Source organism: Schistocerca gregaria, chromosome X, assembly GCF_023897955.1.
Source record: "Schistocerca gregaria isolate iqSchGreg1 chromosome X, iqSchGreg1.2, whole genome shotgun sequence".
In the NCBI taxonomy this organism is placed as follows: domain Eukaryota; kingdom Metazoa; phylum Arthropoda; class Insecta; order Orthoptera; family Acrididae; genus Schistocerca; species Schistocerca gregaria.
Window position 1 is genome coordinate 728,094,117 of NC_064931.1, and position 23,355 is coordinate 728,117,471.

Sequence of the window (23,355 nt, forward strand, 5' to 3'; positions counted from 1 at the left end):
GAAGGTAGATTCCTACGTAGTGCCCACCTTTGATAGAATGGTGCTTCCATCCAAGCTCAAAGCAGGCTATGAAATTATCACCATCCAGCCATACATTCCAAACCCAGTGTGCTGCTACCATTGTCATTGTTTTAACCACACTAGAACGTAATTTCGACACCCAGCCACATGTCACCTGTGGAAGGGATGTGCACAAGGGCAATTTTCCACCTCCTTTTCCCCGATGTATCAACTGCAATGGTGGCCTTGCCGCCTCGTCTCAGGAGTGTCCAGTGTATCTTGAGGAGCAGGTTGTTAAAGAGATCTGAGTAAAGGTAAAGGGGCCTTATCGAGTTGCTCGCAAGTTACTGGCTAGTTGTAAACCCTGTGTTCTCCTGTGTGGTATGTATAGTTCTATTCTTGTTACCCCCCTCGGTCCATGAAGGACATGGCCACACAAACATGTGACCTCCAATTCAATTCTGAGGTTGTGAAATCACCATCCCCCCCCCCCCCCCCCCCATCCAGCTGTGTAAGAAGTCGTCAAATTCTCGCCTCACGGGCCGAAATCGCCAGCTACACAACCAGTAGGCGAGAAAGGACAGGAGGCGTACTCCTGTGAAGTCTTCCTCTGTCCCTCCACCCAAACACCCAAATGTTCATCTAACTGGAAAGGCTCTAAGAAGTCCACCAAAGGCAAATGGCCTTCTCCTTCACCACCTTGAAGATTGTCCTTGATGGTGTCAGCATGTGATCCCTTCGCCCAACCAGCCTCTGTGACGCCAACAACTGTTTTTTGGCATTGGACTCCACAGGCAGATTGTACAAGCGAGCTGATGCTTGTGTGGCCCCCATGAAGCAGGGTCCTCCTGCTTCTGTGCCCTTTAGTAACGCCTCTTCCCCAACTGTCACTCGGCAGCTGCCGAGGTGACACCCCTACGTCTCTTCCTCATCATGACTCTCCTCCAGTGGAACGTTCGCGGCCTTTGGTCCCACAAAGATGATTTACAGCTGCTTTTAATGTCACAGCATCACCTTGTACTGTGCCTGCAGGAAACTTTTCGCCCTCTTGACCACTTCGAGCTTTCACATTACTTACCGATTCGTTTTGACCTTCCCCGTGAGGTTGGCATTCCATCTCGTGGGGGCATCATGCTGCTCATATGAGATGACGTTCATAGTCAACCTATCTCACTGACTACCCGTCTTCAAGCTGTTGCCATTTGCCTTTTCCTTCCCCACCTGTTTTCTCCCTCTGTACCATTTATGTACCTCTGTCACCTTCCTTCAACTTATTGGGCAGCTAACTCCCCTATTTTTGCTACTCAGTGACCTATCAGAGAGATGCCCTCTTGGCTGACCTTCTTAACCAGCTTAACCTCTTCTTCCCACTTTCCTTTCCAACTCCTCACATACCTATTCCCATTTGGACGTACCCTTCTGCACTGCCCAGCTTGCCCATCATCTTGAGTGGTACGTTCTTTCTAACACCTGTTCGAGCGACCATTTCCCGTGTGCTCTCCGTTTGCTGACTCCTACCCCACCCACTTGTATACCCAAATAGCAGCTTAGTAAGGCTGACTGGCAGCTTTACTCCTCCCTGGTAACCTTCGATCAACAAGATTCCCCCAGGTGTAGTGACCAGGTGGACTATCTCACTGACGTTACCCTTACTGCTGCAGAACGTTAAATTCCTTGCACTTCCTCTTTATCACGTCATGCCCCAGTCCCTTGGTGTGATGCAGTTTGCTCACGGAGACGTGCTCTCTGTGTTTTTAACCGCCACCCTACGCTGGCAAACTGCATTCATTATAAAGATGATGCGTGCAAAGTGTTGTTACATTCTTTGGAGTAGCAAAAGAGCTAGCTGGATTTCATTCACTAGTTCTTTTAAAAGTTCCACACCTTCCTCTGTCATGTAACGGCTCTCTGGACACAAGATACATGCCTTAATTTCTGGCCTGACAGTAGCTGATGTTATCGTGGATCCTATTGCTTTCTCCAACACCTTGGGCCGCCATTTTGCAGAAGTTTTGAGCTCTTCCCACTATCAACCTGCCTTCCTCCATCAGAAATGAGTGGAGGCAGCTCAGGTGGTACATTTCAGAGAAAAGAATCATGAGCACTACAATGCTGCTTTTACTATGACGGGGCTAGAGCTTGCTCTCAGTTCATCCCAATCCTCCGCCCCAGGGTGTGACACCATCCGCATTCAGATATTGCAGCATCTTTCTCTTGTGGGCAAGCACTTTCTGCTTAACACATACAACCGCATCTGGGCTGAGCGCACATTTCCTGGACGCTGGTGTGAGCCACAGTCATACCCATCCCTAAGCCTGGTATGGACAGAAACCTTCCTTCTAGCTAATGCCACATCTCTTTTACCAGCTGCGTTTGCAAGGTGATGGAATGTATGATTCATGCCCGGCTGGTGTGGTGGCTCGAATCTTGCCATTTACTAACGAATGCACAGTGTGGATGTAGAGTGCGGCGTTCTGCAGTTGACCATCTTGTTACTTTGTCTACCCATGTCATGAATGGTTTTCTGCGGAAATCCCAGGCTGTGGCCGTGTTTTTCGATTTGGAGAAGGCCTACGACACCTACTGGAGAACTGGAATCCTCTGTACTCTTTATTTGTGGGGCTGCCGTGTGTTTTCTTCAGGCATTTTTACAAGACCAATTTTTCAAGGTGTGTGTGTGTGTGTGTGTGTGTGTGTGTGTGTGTGTGTGTGTGTGTGTGTGTGTGTGTGTGTGTGTGTGTGTGTGTGTGGATTCTGCCTTGTCGGACACCTTCATCCAGGAAAATGGTGTGCCTAATGGTCCTGCCCTGAGCGTTGTAATCTTATCACCATGAACCCTATAATGGCCTGTCTCCCATCGGACATCTCAGACTCTGTTTGTCGACGATTTTGCCATCTATTGCAGTTCCCCATGGACCTGTCTCACTAACCGCCTTTCCACTTCCCACCCCCAGTCCCCTGCAGGTCTGGGGGTACGAATAGGCCCGTGATATTCCTGCCTGTCATAAGAGGTGACCAAAAGGAGTCTCCCACGTTTCGGCCTTTACATGATGGTCCTCTGTAGGATTTGACCTCAATTTTCAAAATTTTCCTGAAGAGCTAGCCAATTGGGGAAGGGCGCCTTACATAGTGCATTGTGTCCATCACGCCCTGAGACCTTTCGCATCCTTCATCGACGTGGATTGGCACTTCTGCTCATTCTCCAACTGTTGGGTGAGATCACCCTCTTGGCTGCATATTTTTTCATCAACTGTGCAGTATTGTTTTCTTTGCTGCCTATGATAATGGACTTGTTTACTTGGTTGCACCTGATATCCAGCATGGTAGCCAGTCCATTGTGGTGGAGCTGCCATGTATCCTGTTGGTTGTAGCCCCCTGACCACACAGGGATTGCTCTCCTGATGCCGCCCCATGTATACCAAGGAGTACATGCCCATCCCCCTGGGGAATCAAGCCTCCCGGCAATGGCAATCCTGCCAGGTGGCTTTTGAAGCAGCTGGGTGGCGCCCGTGGGGAGGGCCGTTGGTCGTAATGGGTGGCAACAGGGTGGATGACAGGCCATGAAGCATAGTCTATCATCTCTTGCTGTTGGTGGACAACCAACAGTCTCTAAGCGGTAGATATCTACCTTCAATGCTAAGAAATAAGACTCCAGACCATTTCTCTGCCTGGCCACACCATGGGAGGAATGCCAGGCTAAGGAAGGCAGTGAAGCTTATTCGGCCTGGTACCTCGTATGTTCGAGAGTTGATGCGGAATCATTCATGTCTATGAAGCCTCAGTTTTTTGTGGAGCATTTAGAGGACAAGTTTGGTGAGGTGAAGGGCTTGTTCAAAATGTAGTCAAGGTCAGTCTTGATAAAAATGTCATTCTCTGCCAGGTCATGGGCATTACTCGCTTGTGACAAGCTGGGGATGTTTGTTACCATCACACCCCATAAGAGCTTAAACGTGGGCCATAGTACCATACCAGAGGAGGTCAAGGTGATGGTCTACTGCTCTGATGTGAAGCTATACATCCCTCCCCTGATGCGGTGCTTTAAGTGCTGGAAGTTCGGCCATACGTTTCCCACTGTACTTACAGTGTCACCTGTCAGGTTTATGGATGTCCTTCACGTCCCAATACTCCATGGGCTCCACCTCCCATCTGTGTCAACTGTGGAGAGCACCATTCGCCTTGCTCGCTGCTACGTCAACGGCTCTACCATCTTCTGTTCCACCGCATAGAGTTGGCTCTGATCTGCCGTACTCCATGTGCCCCCTTGATGGTGGGGGGCACTTCCATTCCTGTTGCTCCTTCACCGCGTACTTCGGGAGCAACACCCCCCTCTTCCCCCGGAACCATCAGGGATGTCAGTCCCCACTTTCCAGCCTCATAAAGGTTTGTTTTATTTGGCTCCTCTCACTAGGAAGGGGTCCCTTGGGTCACTCCCTTCCCAGTTTCCTACCAGTGGTAAAACTGACACCCTCCAGTGGCTGAAGTAACCACAGGTAGCTGGTCATGGGGCTGCACAGTCCTCTTCAGTCCCCAAGACTGAATCAGTGAAGCCCTCCCAGCCAGACAAACCTAAGGAGCAGCGAGAAAAAAAGAAAAAGACCCCCAAGAACCAAGGCACTGTGGTAGCACCCACACCCCTGTTACCTACAAGCTCTGCTGATGAAGCGATGATTCCTGTGTCCTCTGAGGACCTAGATCTTGTTGGGCCGTCACACACAATGGATGTTGAGCGCACAGGTACTTATCCGGTGGCAGCAGGTGACCATGAGGCATAGATTGCTTCATTGAGTGTATCATGCCTTCTCAGTCTCGTGATCATGTCATCCTTCAATGGAATTGCAGCGGTTTTTTCCACTACCTGGCTGAGCTACAGCAACAGTTAAGCTTTACACCTGCTTTCTGTATTGGCTTCCAGGAAACCTGGTTCCCGGCAATGCAGACTCTTGTCCTTCGTGGCTGCAGGTGATATCACAAGAACCGTAACGAATATAATAGCACGTCAGGTGGAGTTTGCATCTATGTCCTAAACTCAGTATGTGGTGAACCTGTGCCCCTTCAAACTCTCTTAAAGCAGTGGCTGTCAGGATATGGATGATGCAGGAAATAACTGTCTGTAACGTATATCTCCCTCCAGGTGGTGCAGTACCCCTGATAGTATTGGCTGCACTGATTGATAAACTCCGTAAACCTTTCCTACTTTTGGGAGTTGGTAACACCCATAACCCCTTGTGGAGTGGCACTGTGCTTATGGGCAGAGGCAGAGTTGTCAAAAATTTACTGTCTCATCTCGACTTCTGCCTCTTAAATGCAGGTGCCCCTAAACATTTCAGTGTGGCACATAGCACACATTTGTCCATTGATCTCTTGGTCTGCAGTCCTGAGGTTCTCCCATCTACCCACAGGAAATCTCATGACGACCTGGGTGGAAGTGACAATTTCCCCATCTTCCTGTCACTGCCCTGGCATCATGCTCACGGACACCTACCCAGATGGGCTTTAAACAAGGCAGACTGGGTAGCTTTTACCTCTGCTATCATCACTGAACCTCCCCCACATGGTGCCATCGAAGTAGTGGTTGAACAAGTCACTACAACGATTGTTTCTGCGGCAGAAAATATGATCCATCATTCTATAGGGTGCCCTCGGCTAAAGACACAGTCCCTTAGTGGTCACTGGAAGTCACTGGGGCAATTGAAGAGCATCGACGAGCTCTACAGAGACATATTCGGCACCCTTCCCTGTAACACCTCACAGCCTTTAAACGGCTCTGTGCCCGCATTCGCCAACTTATCAAAAAACGAAAGCAGGAGTGTTGAGAGAGAGAGATGTCTCAACCATTGGGTGCCATACGTCACCTTCCCAAGTCTGGGCAAAGATCAAATGTGTTTTCAGATTCCAGGCCACAGTAGGTGTTCCCGGTGTTAACATAAATGTTGTGTTATCTACCGAGGCAAATGCGATTGCCAAGCACTTTTCTGACCACTATGCTCGAGCCTCTGTGTCGGAGAATTACTTCACAGCCTTTTGCAGTCTCAAACGGTGTCTGGAAGGGAAATTCTCTCATTCACTACATGCCACACTGAATCGTGTAATGCCCCATTTAGAGAGTGGGAGCTCCTCAATGCCCTGGCACATTTCCCCACACGGCCCCTGGGCCAGATCAGATCCACAGTCAGATGATTGAACATCTCTCATCTGACTACAAGCAACATCTCCTCGTCATCTTCAACCGGATATGGTGTGATGGCGTCTTCCCATTGCAATGGCAGGAGAGCACCATCATTCTGGTGCTCAAACTCGGTAAGAACCTGCTTGATGTGGATAGCTGTTGGCCCATCAGCCTCACCAACGTACTTTGTAACCTGCTGGAACGTATGGTGTGTTGGCGGTTGGGTTGGGTCCTGAAGTCACGTGGCCTACTTGCTCCATGTCAGGGTGGCTTCCAGCAGGGTCCCTTTACCACTGTTAATCTTGTGGCCCTAGAGTCTGCCATCCAAACATCCTTTTGCAGATGCCAGCACCTGGTTGTAGTCTCTTTTTACTTACATAAAGCATACGACACAACCTGGCGACACCATATTCTTACCACATTGTACTTAAGCAGAAGTGCTGGCAGCACTTAAATACCCTCTACTGCCTGAGCAACACCAACTGGGGTGCATATCGCTCTACACTGCTACAGCTGTACAGAGCCCTTGTTCAATCCCGCTTTAACTATGGGGTCTGGTTTATGGTTTGTCGGTGCCCTCCTTCAGCGTTGGGTTTACTCGACCCAGTGCACCATTGTGGCGTTCGCCTAGTGACAGGAGCTTTTAGGACGGGTCCAGTAAACAGCATCCTTGTGGAGGCCGGAGTCCCTTCATTGCAGGTTAGGCATGCACAACTGCTGGCCAGTTACGTTGCACACATTAGTAGTTCTACGCATTCGAATTACCGTCTCTTTTTCCCACCCACAGCATCTCCCGCATCGGCAGCCCAAGTAAGGGCTTCCAATTACAGATCGTGTCCGATCCCTCCTTTTGGAACTGGAATCCTTGCCTTTACCACCTATACTTGAGGTCAATTCACGTACACCCCCATGGTGTACACCTAGGCCGCAGCTTCGCCTTGACCTTTGACGTTGCCCTAAAGACTCGGTTAAATCTGCGGCTCTCCGCTGCCATTTCCTCTTGATTCTTGACATGTACCAGGGCCATGAACTGGTTTACACCGATAGCTCGATGGCTGATGATCACGTCGGCTTCGCGTATGTCCGTGGAAGACATATTGCCCGATGGCTGCAGTGTTTTCACTGCTGAGCTGGTGGCTATATCTCGCGCTCTTGAGCACATCCGTTCATGCCCTGGGGAGTCGTTTCTTTTGTGTGCTGACTCCTTGAGCAGCCTACAAGCTATCAAGCTGTGGTACTACCCTGTCATTCTTTGGTAGCGACCATCCAGGAGTCCATCTATGCCTTGGAACAGTCCAGTTGTTCAGTGGTGTTTGTCTGCACCTCAGGTGACGTCGGAATCCCTGGCAATGAACTTGCAAAGTTTTGCAGCTTTGGGAGATAAAATGGCATAACCTCAGCACACACAACAAACTGTGTGCCATTAAGGAGCCTACAAACGTGTGGCAGTCCTGAATGTTGGCCTCTTGCAGAGACTCTGTGGTTCTCTGCTGGTTCCACATTGGCCGCACTTTTGTGACACAAGACTACCTCCTGTGCCGTGATGACCCACCTCAGTGTCAGTGTGGTGCCTGGCTGACAGTGGCCCTTAGCTTGGTGAGCTGTCCTTTGGCTGCCCTGTGACGGACTCTTCTGTTACTGAACTCGTTGCCATCAATTTTAGCTGACAACGTCTCATTGGCTAATTAAGTTTTACGTTTTATACGTGATGGTGGGCTTTATCATTCTGTGGAAGTTTTAATGTATGTCCTTTGTCCCTTTGTGTTCTCCACTGTAATGCTTTTAGGGTGGATGTTTTAATGTGTCACAGTGTTTCCGGCTTTCCCTTTTGATTCTTGTGGTCAGCCAGTCACGGTCATTTGCTCTCTTGTTTTTACCCCTTCTGCTTGTTTCTTGCCTCTCTCTGTGGTCTTCTTTTCCTGGTTGTCCTCGTGTCGTTCTTCTGGTTCTTTCATTCTCCTATTATTCTTGCTGTATGTCTCCTTTCTTTTCTTCTTTCCCTTGTGTAATTATTTCACTGGGAACAAGGGACCGATGCCCTCACAGTTTGGTCCTTTCTCCTCTCTTTTAAACCAACCAACCAACAAACCTCCTCTTTTAAACCAACCACTGAGCAGCATCTTGATAGTCTTTACTCATGAAGCGTTGACAATGGCTTTTGCTTTCCCCGTGACAAAACTGTCTGCATAAATTTCTGGTGGCACAAATTGGTTTTCCCACCATCTGTACATCTTGGCCTGTTGCCCTTCCATTTGTTGAAACTACGACATTTCTTGGACTCGTGCTCGATAGGAAACACTCTTGGTCCTCATGGTTGTCTTACCTGGCATCCCTTTATACGCAGTCCCTCAATCACCTACGTGTCCCCAATGGTACTTCCTGGGGTGCCGATTGAACCTTTGTTTCTACAGATCCCTTGTCTGTTTGAAACTCTAGTATGGGTGCTTTGTTTATGCGTGTTCACACCCATCCCTCTTACGCCACCTCACCATCATGGCATCCATTCGGCCACAGGTGCCTTTTACACCAGCCTAGTTGAGAGTCTGCATGCTGAAGCTTCTGCACTCCCACTGTCCTACCAACATCACTTTCTCCTTAGCAGCTATGCATGCCATTTGTCTGCCATGCGTGGCCACCCCTCCTATGCCTCCGTCTTTGATGATTCCGTTGATCGTTAGTGTGGGGCTCGTCCCTCTTCTCTATTACCTTGTGGAGTCAGTTTTTGCCACTTGTTACGGCGGCTTAACTTCACACTACCTGCAACTTCGCCAGTGGGTATGAACCCCATCACCACCTTGGCTTCGTGAAGGGGCCCATGTTAACCTTGGCCTTCATTCACTTCCTAAGGACACTACTCCAGCCTCAGTCTATCACCTCCAGTTTCACAACCTTTGCATGGAACTTCGCAATAGAATCTTTGTATACACTGATGGCTCTCTCATACAGACTGTGGTGTCAGGTGTGCCTTTGTCAGTGGCAGCTGTGTCTTTAGATATCAGCTTCTGGCTTACTCCACAGTATTTACAGCTGAGTTCTTCACCTTGTATCAGGCCATGTATTACATCAAGCGACACAGGCTTTCCAATTGTGTCCTCTGCTCAGACTCCCTCACTGCAATCCAAAGTCTATGTGCGCTGTACACTGCTCATCCCTTAGTGCAGTGGGTCCAGGAAAACTGTCACTTGCTCACTCTTGGTGGAGCCAATGTCACGATTCTGTGGGTCCCAGGTTATGACTGTCTACGAGGAGACAAGGCTGCTGATGCTGCTGCCAAAGCTGCACTCCTCATACCTCAGCCTGCAAGTACATATATTACCTCTGATGATATCTGCGTTGCCTCCTGTCAGGAGGTGGTGTCCCTTTGGCGTCACCAATGGTCCTTGCTTCAAGGGAATGAACTTCGGCTTATTAAGCCTCTCCCAGCACCTGGGACAACCTCCTCACGGCCCTACCACAGGGTTGAGATTATTTTAACTTGACTGCGTATTAGGCACTGCCTTTTTAGCCATCGTCATTTGCTAAGCGGCACCACCACACCACTTTGTACACATTGCACCCAAATTTTAACTGTCCACCTCTTCTCGCTGAAATGTCATTTTTTTAACAATGTATGTTCCAGCTTGGGTTTGCTGTCTGATTTATCAGCCGTTTTAGCGAATCGCATGCAGGCTGTCTACTGCGTTTTCCTTTTTATCCACCAAAGCGATATGGCGAAGGCCATTTAATTTTTAGTTTTGGACCTCCATTTTTGTATGGTGTTTTTCTTAGCCCTTTTCCCATGTACCTGTTTTTAGCTGTCTCGTATTCTGTCCATTGGGACTGACATGTAGTTGTTTCACTCCCCTCTGTGTTCATGTTCTATAGTTTTGACTTGGGTGACCTCAGTTGTTTTTTGCGCCCTCAAGCAAAACAAAACAAAAAATGATATAAGATTAACAATTCATACAAAAATAACTTTGTAATTTTGGTAGAATCCTATAACCCAATGCCTTTTCAATGGAGAATTACTGGAGTGGAAACTTGGCAAAGGATTTTCTCCCTCTTCTTCATCTGAGAAATCTGAAAATAATCCTCAACAAATAGTGCACCACCTTTTTGTTCCGATTCCCATTCAGTGTGAAGTGATGATCTTCACCTTTATTGCCTTTTGATGTGTCGACGATAGAATATATATATTTAATATCCATTAGCCTTAATAAGTAGTCTCAAGGCATTCATAAAGTAATGACTATCATGTGTTCGTAACCTTGTTATACACAGGCACCAAATTTATTATTTCAAATAATGACTGACTCAATAAAACTCTTTTTGTAACTTTGATGCTCTGAACACACTGATGACTTGCAGAGCCTTGCGAACTGTTCATCAAAGTTAATATCACTAGTGAATTAAAAGATATTTGTTGTAAGAGGATTCACTCTCTCAATCTGTACAGTATAGGAATGGAAAGATGATATACTATTTGCTGTACTTTTTCATATGTCCAATATAACTGAGGTGTAGAAAGAAAGTCCTTCAGAAGTTAGAATCCCAGCTGCTCATTCTTAAAAATAAACAAAGTTATAGGATTTAATTCTGTAACTAGCTCAGTGTGTTCTCATTTGACTTTAATTTTAGTTTGGTCTTGTTTCTCTTCACCAGCAGCACGATCATGACTTTCTAGCCTCTGTTGATGGAATTAATTAACTCCCTCTTTCTGATATTGATAAAGGACTTGTCTGTCTTCTTTGAACTGTCTAGCTATGCTACACAGCAGTTTTTTGGTGTGTGTGTGTGTGTGTGTGTGTGTGTGTGTGTGTGTGTGTGTGTGTGTGTGTGTGTGTGTGTGTACACTTTTAAGATTTTGTCTGATTCTCACAGCAAAATCTTTTGTGAGATTAGCCTAATTTTTTTTAACTCGGTTAGCAAGAGTTGTCAAAGTAGTTTCATTGTACCAGAAAAATCTGCTGCCAGTGGATTTCCCATGCCCATCTTCCATTGTCTAGTTATGGGTTACTGTGTGGAGGCAACTTGATCCACAACCTCTAGAAAAGTATTTGTAGCAACACTATATTCATTTCTATTGGATTTCCCTGATCATCCATTTACTGACACTTCTTTCCCTGTATCTGCAGCTTTAATTAAGTCTGCACTTGCTGTGGTGTCACTGCCAGACACTACACTTGCTAGGTGGTAGCCTTTAAATCGGGCGCGGTCCGTTAGTATACGATGGACCCGCGTGTCGCCACTATCAGTGATTACAGACCGAGCACTGCCACACGGCAGGTCTAGTCTAGAGAGACTCCCTAGCACTCGCCCCAGTTGTACAGCTGACTTTGCTAGCGATGGTTCACTGTCTACATACGCTCTCATTTGCAGAGATGACAGTTTAGCATAGCCTCCAGCTACTTCATTTGCTACGACCTAGCAAGGCACCATATTCAGTTACTATAATTACTATCTTCAAGACTGTATTCTGAACAGATAATATTGTGAATCGTGTACCGTCAAGAGTGACGTTCATCATTTATGGATTAAAGTTAAGTATCAAACTGATTACATCCGCTTTCTGAATTATCGTTCCTTGTCATGTTCCAGACCTCACGTCAGTATAGTTTCTCCCTCCTCACGCCAGCCTGCTTGAGCTAAAACACGTGCATTTCGGCCTCCACTCGTAACACGGTGTTGGCTCTTCTGCTAACACAAAACTTGCCATATTAGCCATATAGTCCTTGTCATCATTTTTAGATTTGTTACTAAATGACATAAAGAAGATGCTAAAGCAGCACTGTAAATTATCCAACACAATATACTTCTAGTATTTGCAGCACACTATTTATGCTGTTAATCACACTAAGGAGGAATGCAGTGCCATGCAATACTATGCTTTTCGTCAGTTGTGTGTGACAGCCCATGACAATGATCTGGCCGCTTCTGCAAAATACTGCAGATGTGATGCATCGTGATGCAATGGTTCTGTAACTCTTCTTTCTTGCATAATCCAAAAGTGATGAAATCCACTTTCCACGTGCACGCATTTACCATTCACAGCGTGTTCCTAATTCCCTTCTGTGGCTAGTCGTACTTATTAAGTGTCTACAATTTCTTCCTAGTGCAATCTGATATGAAGTTCTCTTTGAAAATATAGCAGTATTTTCATTTAACAGAATGTTGATTAATGTCCCCTAATTTCTATTTTTATCCATATTTTCTTTACTGAAGAACTAAGTTATTTCACACGGCGACACATACAGTTTCTTCAGCATAGAACAAAGTCCTTCAACTTTTTCTCTACATTATCCGAAGATTGCATTAATTTCATTAACCCATGTGTTGATGTATATGACCTCTCCCTGTTCTTTCGATGGTTTTCTCTTGGCTGTCAGACTAATGAGAAAAGAGAGGTGACGATTTACATAGCAATACATAGATGGCAAAATGAATTATATCGTGCATGAACCAAACTAAGAGGGCATGCTGAACTGTAATGACTCTGACTATTTTATGCGAAAACTCGTAAACCTTTTCAAATAAACAAATGTTATTAATAGTATACGTCTTTATTTTTCATGTCTACATATTTATTTCCCTGCAAAACAAACACATTTCTCCCAACAAGAGACCAGCTTATTAATACGATCACTGTAGAATGTTCAACTTTGTTGGTAGAATTACAATCTCACCTCTATTTGCACCACTGTCTCAGTATCAAAGTAAAGCCCTCAAACATGTTCTTCAGTTTTTGGAAACGCGTGAAAATCGGTTGGGACCAAGTCGGGAGTGCATGGAGGATGATAGACGACAGTGAACCCAAAGCACCAGAATGTTGCAGATGTTGCAGTGCTCATTTGTGCTCTCACATTCTCATGCTGAAGGAGAGGAAGCTCAAGGTGTGGATGAGCTTTTCGAATTTGAAATTAGATTACAGCATGCTGTGTCATGTGCACCAACATAGTTATGTTACACACAGCCGTATTACACCCTACTCTGGTGTCAGAGGGCTACTAATGTGTAGACATGAAGAATAAAGATGTAGAATGTCAATAACATATGTTTTATTTAAAAAGCTTTAAGGATTTTGGCATAAAAAATTCAGAGGCATAACTTCCCAGCACACCTCAGTACACAGTTTTCTGTGCTATTAGGAATCTGTATTCAACAATATTACTAGAATGATAAAAAGTCACGCAACTGAAACACAGTTCATTAATACTTCCGACAAGTAAATGTTCTCTAGTCTGTTTCATGCAGTCTCACAGCACTCATTCAGCCTAGCCACAACTAAAAGTTTCAGCTTGAAGTTATGTTCAGAAAGATTTAAGTGTCTCAGTAGCTTATAGTTAACTGCTTCGGGTTTTCAATAAAGATAAGTCACCTTGATAGTATTCAAGCTTCCGTGTGGCATAAATGGCAGCCACTCGTGTAAAAATGCATGATCTCTATTCCACTTATAACCTTAAATGCCTTAATTATTAGTTCACCAAACTTCTTCCTTGTGTACAGAAATACTTCCTGTTTTCACTGTAGTCTTCAATCATGCAAACTCTTCTTCACCGACACACTTTCTCTAGCACAGGGGCTGCAGCCCAATTGTCACCATTGGGCACCCATACAACTCTGAACTGCTTGTCTTGCATCTACCCAAGTGCGTGCAATCGAATAGGGAATTCCCCATCTGTTGTGTTGAAACTGTTCCTTCTGGAAAATATCGGAAGGCCAACAGTATAGTATTCATGAGATGTTGGTGAATGTGATAGAGTATTAGTAAAGGTATTGATGATAGTACCTTTACAGGTATTGGCAATAATTACTTATGTATAATGAATATAATTAATCAGGAGCCAGAAAGATGACATTGGGCTTTGAATAATGCAAAAACAGATGTGTTTGCTGTAATTCATGATCAGACATTAATGAAGTTCCTGTCCACTTAGTGCTGGCTAGATATTCCCAGTTGTACATAGACTGAGTAAGAAATATGAGAACATTTTCAGTTTGAAGAAGTTAATGTAAGGATCTCCTGCTTAGGCCACCTAGGATCCTATATATTGAGCCATTGATTTTGCAAGTCCCAGTGCCATGCAGTAACACAAGGCAGTTTGCACTATCAAGTACGAAAACAAGAAGTGATACATGGAGAGAGATGTGTACCAGTTGCAACCAAAAATATTGACCAGTTGCAGAGTAATGTTAACGTTTTGTTCCTTCGTAAATTCAGAATTTAAGCATGTCTATGGTACATACACTCCTATTTAACAGTTGCTGTAAAGCTGTATCTGTATACAGGTCCAACAGTTGATTCTTTTATCTCAACATTTGACCCGAAAGCTGTTGTTGAATATTGAAATCCACAGTTAATAGCGCTTTCCATACAGCCATGATCTTCCCCCCTGTGGGTTCGGGGGTAAGAATAGGCCCACGGTATTCCTGCCTGTCGTAAGAGGCGACTAAAAGGAGTCTCAAACGTTTCGGCCTTGTGAGATGGTCCCCTAACGGGTTTGACCTCCATCCTTCTAAATTTTCCGAAGAGCGAGCCGATTGGGGAAGGGCGCCTTACAAGGAGCGATGTGTCCATCATGCATTACCATCTCTAGCCAGGTTTGTCGTCATCGCTTAGCAGTCCCGCTCACCTACCATCTCTTGGGCGTGGATTTGTTCTTGGGTGCAGTTTATTGCAGTCTGCTATGCTGTGTCGCTTTATGCGCCAATGACGATATTGGACTACATCACCTGAAATCCAGCACGGTAGCCAGTCCGTTGTGGTGGGGCCGCCATGTACCCTGTTGGTTGTAGCCCCCTGACTACACAGGGATCGCTCTGCTGATGATGCCAGCGCCGTTAACTCCCCACGTATGCCAAGGAGTAGATGCCTATCTCCTTGGGGCATTGGGACTCCCGGCAATGGCCATCCTGCCAGGTGGTCGTTGCTGAGGCTGGGTGGCGCCCGTGGGGAGGGCCCTTGGTCGGAGTAGGTGGCATCAGGGCGGATGACCCGCAATGAAGCGTGGTACATCATCTCTTGCTGGCGGCCAGCCGCCAGCAGTCTCTAAGTGTTCCAGGGCTCAATACAACGCAACTACATATGACCCCAAATCGTTCCCCTCCCTGGCTACACCATGGGAGGAACGAAAGACTAAGGATGCCAGCAAACCATACTCGCCCCGCTACCTGGTGTGTACGAGAGCTGATGGTGAATCCTTTACATCCGTAAAGCCTCAGTTCTTCGTCGAGCACTTAGAGGACAAGTTCGGGGAGGTGGAGGGCTTGTCCAAAATGCGCTCGGGCTCGGTTTTGATCAAATCGGCGTCCTCCGCCCAGTCCCGCCGGTTACTCGATTGTAACAAGCTGGGGGATGTTCCGGTTACAATCACGCCCCATAAGAGTCTTAATATGGTCCAGGGCATAATATTCCATCGGGACCTTCTATTGCAGTCCGATGACGAGCTTCGCGCCAATTTAGAGCGGCGAGGTGTTCACTTCGTCCGGCGCGTACATCGTGGTCCAAGGGATAAGCAGGTTGCCACCGGTGCCTTCATCTTGGCCTTCGAGGGTGATACCTTACCTGAGAAGGTCAAGGTGATGGTCTATCGTTGTGACGTCAAGCCATATATCCCTCCCCCGATGCGGTGCTTTAAGTGCTGGAAGTTTGGGCATATGTCTTTCCGCTGTACTTCCAGCCTCACATGTCGAGATTGTGGACGCCCATCACATCCCAATACTCCATGTGCTCCGCCTCCCATCTGTGTAAACTGCAGAGAGCACCACTCGCCTTGCTCGCCGGACTGCAGGATCTTCCAGAAAGAGCGCAAAATCATAGAGTATAAGACCCTGGACCGCCTGACATACACTGAGGCCAGGCAGAAGTTCGAACGCCTCCATCCTGTTCGAATGACTGCCTCTTACGCCGCGGCTACTACTGTTATGGCCCCATTAGCTCTCCCTCAGACTGCCACCTCTCAGAGCCGGAATGCTACACCTGCCCCCTTGATGGTGGGGGGCACTTCACTCCCTGCTTCTCCTGCACTACCTGCCTCAGGAGCAGCAACCCCCCAACCATCGGGGACATCAGTCCCCACTTCTAAGCTGGGAAGCCTCAAATTTCCCCGGCTCAAATAGCACGGAAAGGGTCCCTTGGGTCCCTTTCTTCCCAGGTTTCCGCCTCTGGGAAGGGTGACGTCAGCCAATGGAACAAAAGCAGACTAGCGGCTGGTCGCAGGGCTTCCCGCTCATCCTCCGTCCCGGACACTGACTCGCTGGAGCCCTCCCAGCCAATGAAACCCAAGGACCAGAGAGACAAGACGAAGAAGAAGACCTCTAAGGCCAAGGACCACGTGGTGGCATCCACCCCACTGCTCCCTACAGGCTCTGTGTCCGAGGATAAGGTGGAGATCCGGGCGTCCGCTGAGGACCTGGATCTCGCCAGACCCTCAGACACCATGGAAGCAGATTGTACTGGTCCTCCATCGGTGGCAGCAGGTGACCCAGTGGCGTGATCTGCCTCCTCAGCCCCTTCACGCCTTTTTCGGACATGGACAAAGCGATACTCCAGTGGAACGGCAGCGCTTTTTTCCACCACCTTGCTGAGCTTCGCCAACTCATCAGCAGTCACCCTTTCCTCTGCATTGCCCTACAGGAAACTTGGTTTCCGGCAATGCGGACCCCTGCCCTACGTGGGTATCGGGGTTATTACAAGAACCGGGCAGCTTATGAGGGGGTATCTGGTGGAGTCTGCGTCTACATCCTTAACTCTGTCTACAGCGAATGTGTACCTCTTCACACACCTTTAGAGGCTGTCGCTGTAAGGATGTGGACGCCTCAGCCTATTACTGTCTGCAGTTTGTATCTTCCGCCAGATGGTGATGTCTCGCGTCATGTGTTGGCTGCATTGATAGCACAACTGCCTCCTCCTTTTGTGTTACTGGGCGACTTTAACGCCCATAACCCCCTGTGGGGTAGCGCCGCGATTACTGGCCGGGGTAGAGATGTCGAGACTCTTCTCTCGCAGCTTGACCTCTGCCTCTTAAACACAGGAGAGCCGACACATTTCAGCGTAGTCCATGGCACATTTTCGGCCATCGACCTTTCTATCTGCAGCCCCGGACTTTCACCATCCATCCACTGGAGTGTCCATGACGACTTATGTGGTAGTGACCATTTCCCCATCTTTCTGTCACTACCACAGCGTCACTCTTCTGAACGCCCCTCCAGATGGGCTCTGAATAAGGCTGATTGGGGCTTGTTCTCCTCTCTCACCACTATCGCACCTCCTTCCCCTGACACCATTGATGCGGTGGTTCAGTCAGTCACCACCGGCATCGTTTCTGTGGCGGCATCTGCGATTCCCTGTTCATCCGGGTCCCCTCGGCGGAGGACTGTGCCTTGGTGGGCGCCCGAGATCGCAGAGGCGATTAGAGATCGCCGGCGGGCTCTTCAACGCCATAAGCGACACCCGTCCTTGGAGAACCTCATCGTTTTTAAACAGCTCCGTGCCCGTGCCCGACGCCTTATTCGCCAAAGGAAGCAGGAGTGCTGGGAACGGTATGTTTCCACCATTGGCGTCCGTACCTCTGCATCGCAGGTTTGGGCTAAGATTAGGCGACTCCATGGCTATCCGCCGCCTGTCTCTGTCCCTGGGCTTTCGCTGAATGGAGTGGTGTGTACTGACTCCGACACGATTGTGGACCGGTTAGCAGCGAATTTTGCTCAGTGTTCCGCATCTACGAATTACCCACTGGCCTTCCGCTCCCGGAAAGAGCGGTTGGAAAGTTGGAGGCTTTCCTTTCACACGCGCCACGCGGAGTCATACAATGCTCCTTTCAGCGACTGGGAATTCCAGAGTGCACTATCTGCTTGCCCTGATACGGCTCCTGGGCCAGACCGCATCCACAGCCAGATGCTGAAACACCTCTCTGTGAATTGCCAGCGACGCCTCCTAGATGTTTTCAACCGCATCTGGGTTGAGAGTGTGTTCCCGTCTCAATGGCGAGAAAGCATCGTCCTCCCCGTGTTGAAACCTGGCAAGAACCCGCTGGAGGTGGACAGCTACCGCCCCATAAGCCTCACCAACGTTCTTTGCAAGTTGCTAGAACGTATGGTGAGCCGGAGGTTGAGTTGGCTCCTCGAGTCTCGAGGCCTTCTGGCTCCGTCTCAGGGTGGGTTCCATAAAGGCCGCTCTGCCGTCGATAATCTGGTCTCCCTAGAGTCTGCCGTCTGTACAGCCTTTGCACGCCGCCAACATCTGGTTGCCGTCTTATTCGACATGCGGAAGGCGTACGATACGACTTGGCGATATCACATCCTGGCCACACTTCATGGGTGGGGTCTTAGGGGCCCGCTCCCGATTTTTATTCAGAATTTTCTGTCGTCTCGTTCCTTCCGCGTGCAAGTTGCTGCGTCCCATAGTTCCTCCCGGGTCCAGGAGAACGGGGTCCCACAGGGGTCTGTCCTCAGTGTCTCCCTGTTTTTAATTGCAATCAATGGGCTCGCTGAGGCGGTGGGATCGTCCGTCGCAGCTTCGTTGTATGCCGACGACTTCTGCCTCTACTACAGCTCCGCTGGCATTGCAGTTGCTGAGCGCAAGCTGCAGGGCGCTATCCGCAAGGTGCAGTCGTGAGCTGTAGTGCACGGCTTCCAGTTTTCGGCCGCTAAGACCTGCGTTATGCATTTCTGCCGGCGTCGCACGGTTCACCCTGAGCCACGCCTTTACCTTGACGGTGAACCTCTTGCTGTGGTAGAGACGCATCGGTTCTTGGGACTGGTATTTGATGCCCGGTTGACTTGGCTGCCTCATATTAGGCAGCTTAAACAAACATGCTGGCGGCATTTAAACGCTCTCCGTTGCCTTAGCCACACCGGATGGGGTGCCGATCGGTCCACCCTTCTCCGGCTGTATCAAGCGCTGATCCAGTCCCGCCTTGATTATGGGTGTGTGGCTTATGGTTTGGCATCGCCGTCAGCGTTGCAATTGCTGGATCCCATCCATCACTGCGGGATCCGACTCGCCACAGGAGCATTTCGGACAAGCCCTGTTGACAGCTTACTTGTGGAGGCTGGTGTTCCTCCATTGCGGATCCGGCGCGACCGACTTCTGGCCGCTTATGCTGCCCATGTTTGTAGCTTGCCAGGGCATCCCAACTACCGTCTCCTGTTCCCGCACTCGATCGTCCATCTTCCAGACAGGCGGCCCCGGTCAGGGTGTACGATCGCGGTTCGCATCCGGGCTCTACTGTGTGGGATTGAGTTTTTTCCTCTCCCGCCTGTTTTCCGGGCCAATCTCAGTCTGCCCCCTTGGTGTGTGCGCCAACCATGCATTCGGCTGGATTTGGCACAGGGTCCGAAAGACTCGGTCCCTCCTCCGGCCCTCCGCCGCCGCTTTGTTTCTCTCCTTGCCGAGTTTCCCGGATCTGCCTTGGCCTATACCGACAGTTCGATGGTCTCTGGTCGCACTGGTTACGCTCTTACTCTAGAGGATCATTGTGAGCAACGGTCGCTGGCACCCGGGAACAGTGTATACACTGCCGAGTTGGTTGCCATCTATCGCGCCCTAGAGTATATCCGCTCCCGCTCAGGTGAGTCCTTTGTCATCTGTAGTGACTCCCTGAGTGGTTTACGAGCTCTTGACCAGTGCTTTCCTCGTTCCCGTCTGGTGATGGCCATCCACGAGTCGCTCCATGCTCTTGCCCGTTGCGGCCGCTCCGTGGTCTTTGTTTGGACCCCAGGTCATGTCGGCATCCCGGGCAATGAGCGGGTTGACACGCTGGCTAAACAGGCAGTGAGTTCACTGGCTCTGGAACTCGGCCTTATGGAGTGTGATCTCCTGTCGCTTTTGCGCCAGAAAGTGCTTGGTGCCTGGGGTGACGAGTGGCGCACCCTGCCCACGCCCAACAAACTTCGGGCGGTGAAGGAGACGACCGGTGTGTGGCGCTCCTCCATGCGGGCCTCTCGGAAGGACTCTGTCGTCCTCTGCCGGCTGCGCGTTGGCCACACGTGGCTGACGTACGGCCATTTGTTGCGCCGGGAGGACCCACCGCTATGTCGCTGCGGGGCAGCTCTGACGGTGGTCCACATACTGGTGGACTGCCCGCTTTTATCAGGACTCGGGCAGACATTTGCGCTGCCTGATACCCTCCCTGCCCTTTTATGTGATGACGTTGCTATGGCGTACCTCGTGTTGAGTTTTATTCGGGCAGGGGGTTTTTATCGTATGATTTGAGTGTTTGTCCTTTCATTTCCTGTATTGACTTGGGCCTTTGGCCTGTGGTTTTAAACTGTGGGTTTTAATGTCATTTGGTGGTTGGCTTTTCCTTATTTTCATGGTCGGCCAACCACCTTCACACTCGGTGTGATTTTAGTTCCGTTTGTCTGGTCTTTGTCTGTCTTTCTTGTATTGTGTCGTCCCTTGTCTCAGTTCTCCGTTTTTAACGACTGACAGTTTTTATTTCGTATGATTTTATCGTGGAACAAGGGACCGATGACCTTAGCAGTCTGGTCCCTTCAATCTCACACCCAACCAATCAGAAATAAATTTGTAAATTTGGAACTGTTATTCGCAGTAATTTATTACACACCATCGAAATTGAGTGACTGTACATTTAGTTGTCGGGTTCAGTATGCAGTTCAAATTTCTAGCTCGATTGCCTATACTCTGTGAAGCTTTGTATTTGCCTTTCTTTAAAATTTAGGATTATCATTATGACAAGTATAAGTAGCTACACTGAGAGCACCTAGTTGATTGAAGGTACCAAAAGTATAATCGTGAGACTCTGTATCCACTATAAGTGATGGTCTGTATTAATCACAGCTTAAGCAAAATGTCTGTAAGGAACTCGCTCATTATCTATCTTGGACAGACCTGGAATTCATTTGTGTTGCCATTGGATGTCTGTTAGAAAAGCCTATTTTTGTGGCAGTTCTTTGCAATTGAATCTTAAAAATGATTCACTATATCTTGTAGAAGAGATAAATGATGAAGCTGTATTGTTTCTTGCACAACAAAGAGCATAAAACAGTCTGAACTTAATTGTAAACTTCCAAAAGTCCACTATTGGTGTACACGACAAAAAAATAAAAGATGTTACCTCACATCACATCTGCATTAAAACATTTCAAGTCATTACAATGCACATGGCAAACTTGTAACTTTGAAATGCAAATAGAATAATTTTGGGAACTGGGAAGAATATGCGCCCACACACCCACACACACACACACACACACACACACACACACACAGAACAAGATACTCATGTAGCTACGAAATGAAATGGAAAGAATTGATGAGGATGAAATCGGTGCAGATACAGTGATATGAAATATCAGTGAAAACCATTCAGATATGCTGAGCTTGTAATGCAACTAATCCGTCTTGACAATTGAAAATTTGTGACAGACAGAGACTTCAGAACTTTTATTTCCTGATTATCTAAAACAGCTACCTTAACCATAAGGCTATTTGTGCAGGAATCCAGGCCTGACTCGTTTCTATCGCCACTGATGTTTCCACCTGATATATGAAAACTACTGCCAGAAATTCTGCTGTGATACTTGAGGAAACACTGCTTGATGTGACTGCTTGAGATGAGCAGGAATTCTTGCCAGACACAATTTTTTCAAGCACTACATATTCATTACATTCAGGTTCAGCATTAATATTGTTCCCTCTCTCACCCCACCCATAAATCTGTATATTTCATTCCAGTGCTAACTTATGACAGTGGTATTTTGAAATCATAGGTGTAGGCATCAGTGCCAATGAAATTTTGAGTCGTATATGGAGGTGAGCTTAAATAACATAATGGTTGGGAGGACTGCGCGATAAGCAGCAAATCCAGATTAAAATTTCAATGTGGCAAAAATTTTGAATTGTCATGGCAGACTCATTTTGTGCACATAACTCTGGATGAGAATTGTCGAGTTCTGGAAAAGTCATAGTTGTTTGCTTAACTGCATTAAGTCTTGTGAGTCTAACTTACGTCCAGTAGACTGAATTTTTAAATTTTGGGACACCAACTGGCAATTTTATTTCTGTGGGAATGCGCATTGTTGTCGATAAAAAGGAAAGAATTGTCATAAGGCAGAACAAAAGTCAAAGTTGATTCACTAGAGGAAAGGGTAGCTTATTTTTCCTACTAGTATTTTATTGGTGAATATTTCAGTTTTATTTTATCCATGGTGGATCTTGTTGAACTCCATGGCTGCTATTAAAGTTAACATCATTGTTGGGGAATGCAACCTGTCACAAATTCTTTTCTAAAAGCTTTGCGTTATTGCTGTAACTGGTTTTGGGCCGTCATGCCAGTCTTCAGATACTGTCGTTAAAAAAATAAAATAAAAATAGCCACCTGAAGATTGGCACAACAGCCTGAAACTAGCAGAACAATGAAATTTTCTCTCTCCTATTCTCAAACTGCAGTTGACTGTTGACAACAAATTTATGAGTGAATAAATGTACATCAAAGGTTTAGTTAATGTTCCAAATTGTTTGAACAAATGCCAGCTAGATGTACACGTGTAAACTCTGCTGCACATAATTATAATTATTTTTCTTTTGTGCAATGGCATTTTTTTTTCGAAATAGTGTGGTACTCCCGCAGGATGTCAGTGAATGAAAATATGTAAATTTCTATAGCCCCAAAGAGAGAGAGAGAGAGAGAGAGAGAGAGAGAGAGAGAGAGAGTGTGTGTGTGTGTGTGTGTGTGTGTGTGTGTGTGTGTGTGTGAGAGAGAGAGAGAGTGAGAGAGAGAGAGAGAGAGAGAGAGAGAGAGAGAGAGAGAGAGAGAGAGAGAGAGAGAGAGAGGGGGGGGGGGGGGGGGGGGATATCTGTACACAGCCACGTACTAAAATTTATATTTTTATTTTTCAGGGTGACACTTCCGGTGATTATAAGAGAGCTTTGCTTGCTATTGTGGATTGATGAAGATTGTATTTTTCTGTATGTAACCACAACTTTTTGTGATAAAATGAATCTCAGATTGTGAACTTGTGCTAGTTTAGAAATGAAATTTGGGCTTCTGAAAATGACAAAAAGAGTAATTGTTTATTATTATAAGATCTAAGGTGTGGGCTTGATCTTGATATGAAATGAGTGTAATATACAAACTTTATTTATTCAGAAAAATATATGTATACAGTGAAACTGCACCAGACTTTCATTGTGTGTTTCATAGGTCTCCTTTATTTAGCAGAGTTTAATTTATACATAATTGCAGAAA

At 47.3% G+C, this 23,355-nt stretch overlaps 1 protein-coding gene across 3 annotated transcripts in view; it reads left to right on the plus strand.

The window, feature by feature from the left end:
* Positions 1 to 23,284, plus strand: part of LOC126298649 (annexin B9-like) — a 93,839-nt gene extending 70,555 nt beyond the window's left edge. For all 3 annotated transcript variants that reach the window (XM_049990062.1, XM_049990063.1, XM_049990064.1), the window contains exon 9: positions 23,007 to 23,284. In XM_049990062.1, the coding sequence (XP_049846019.1) occupies positions 23,007 to 23,057 (51 nt within the window). In that variant the 3' untranslated portion in view covers positions 23,058 to 23,284. The remainder of the gene's footprint in view (positions 1 to 23,006) is intronic.
* Positions 23,285 to 23,355: the final 71 nt, after the last annotated feature.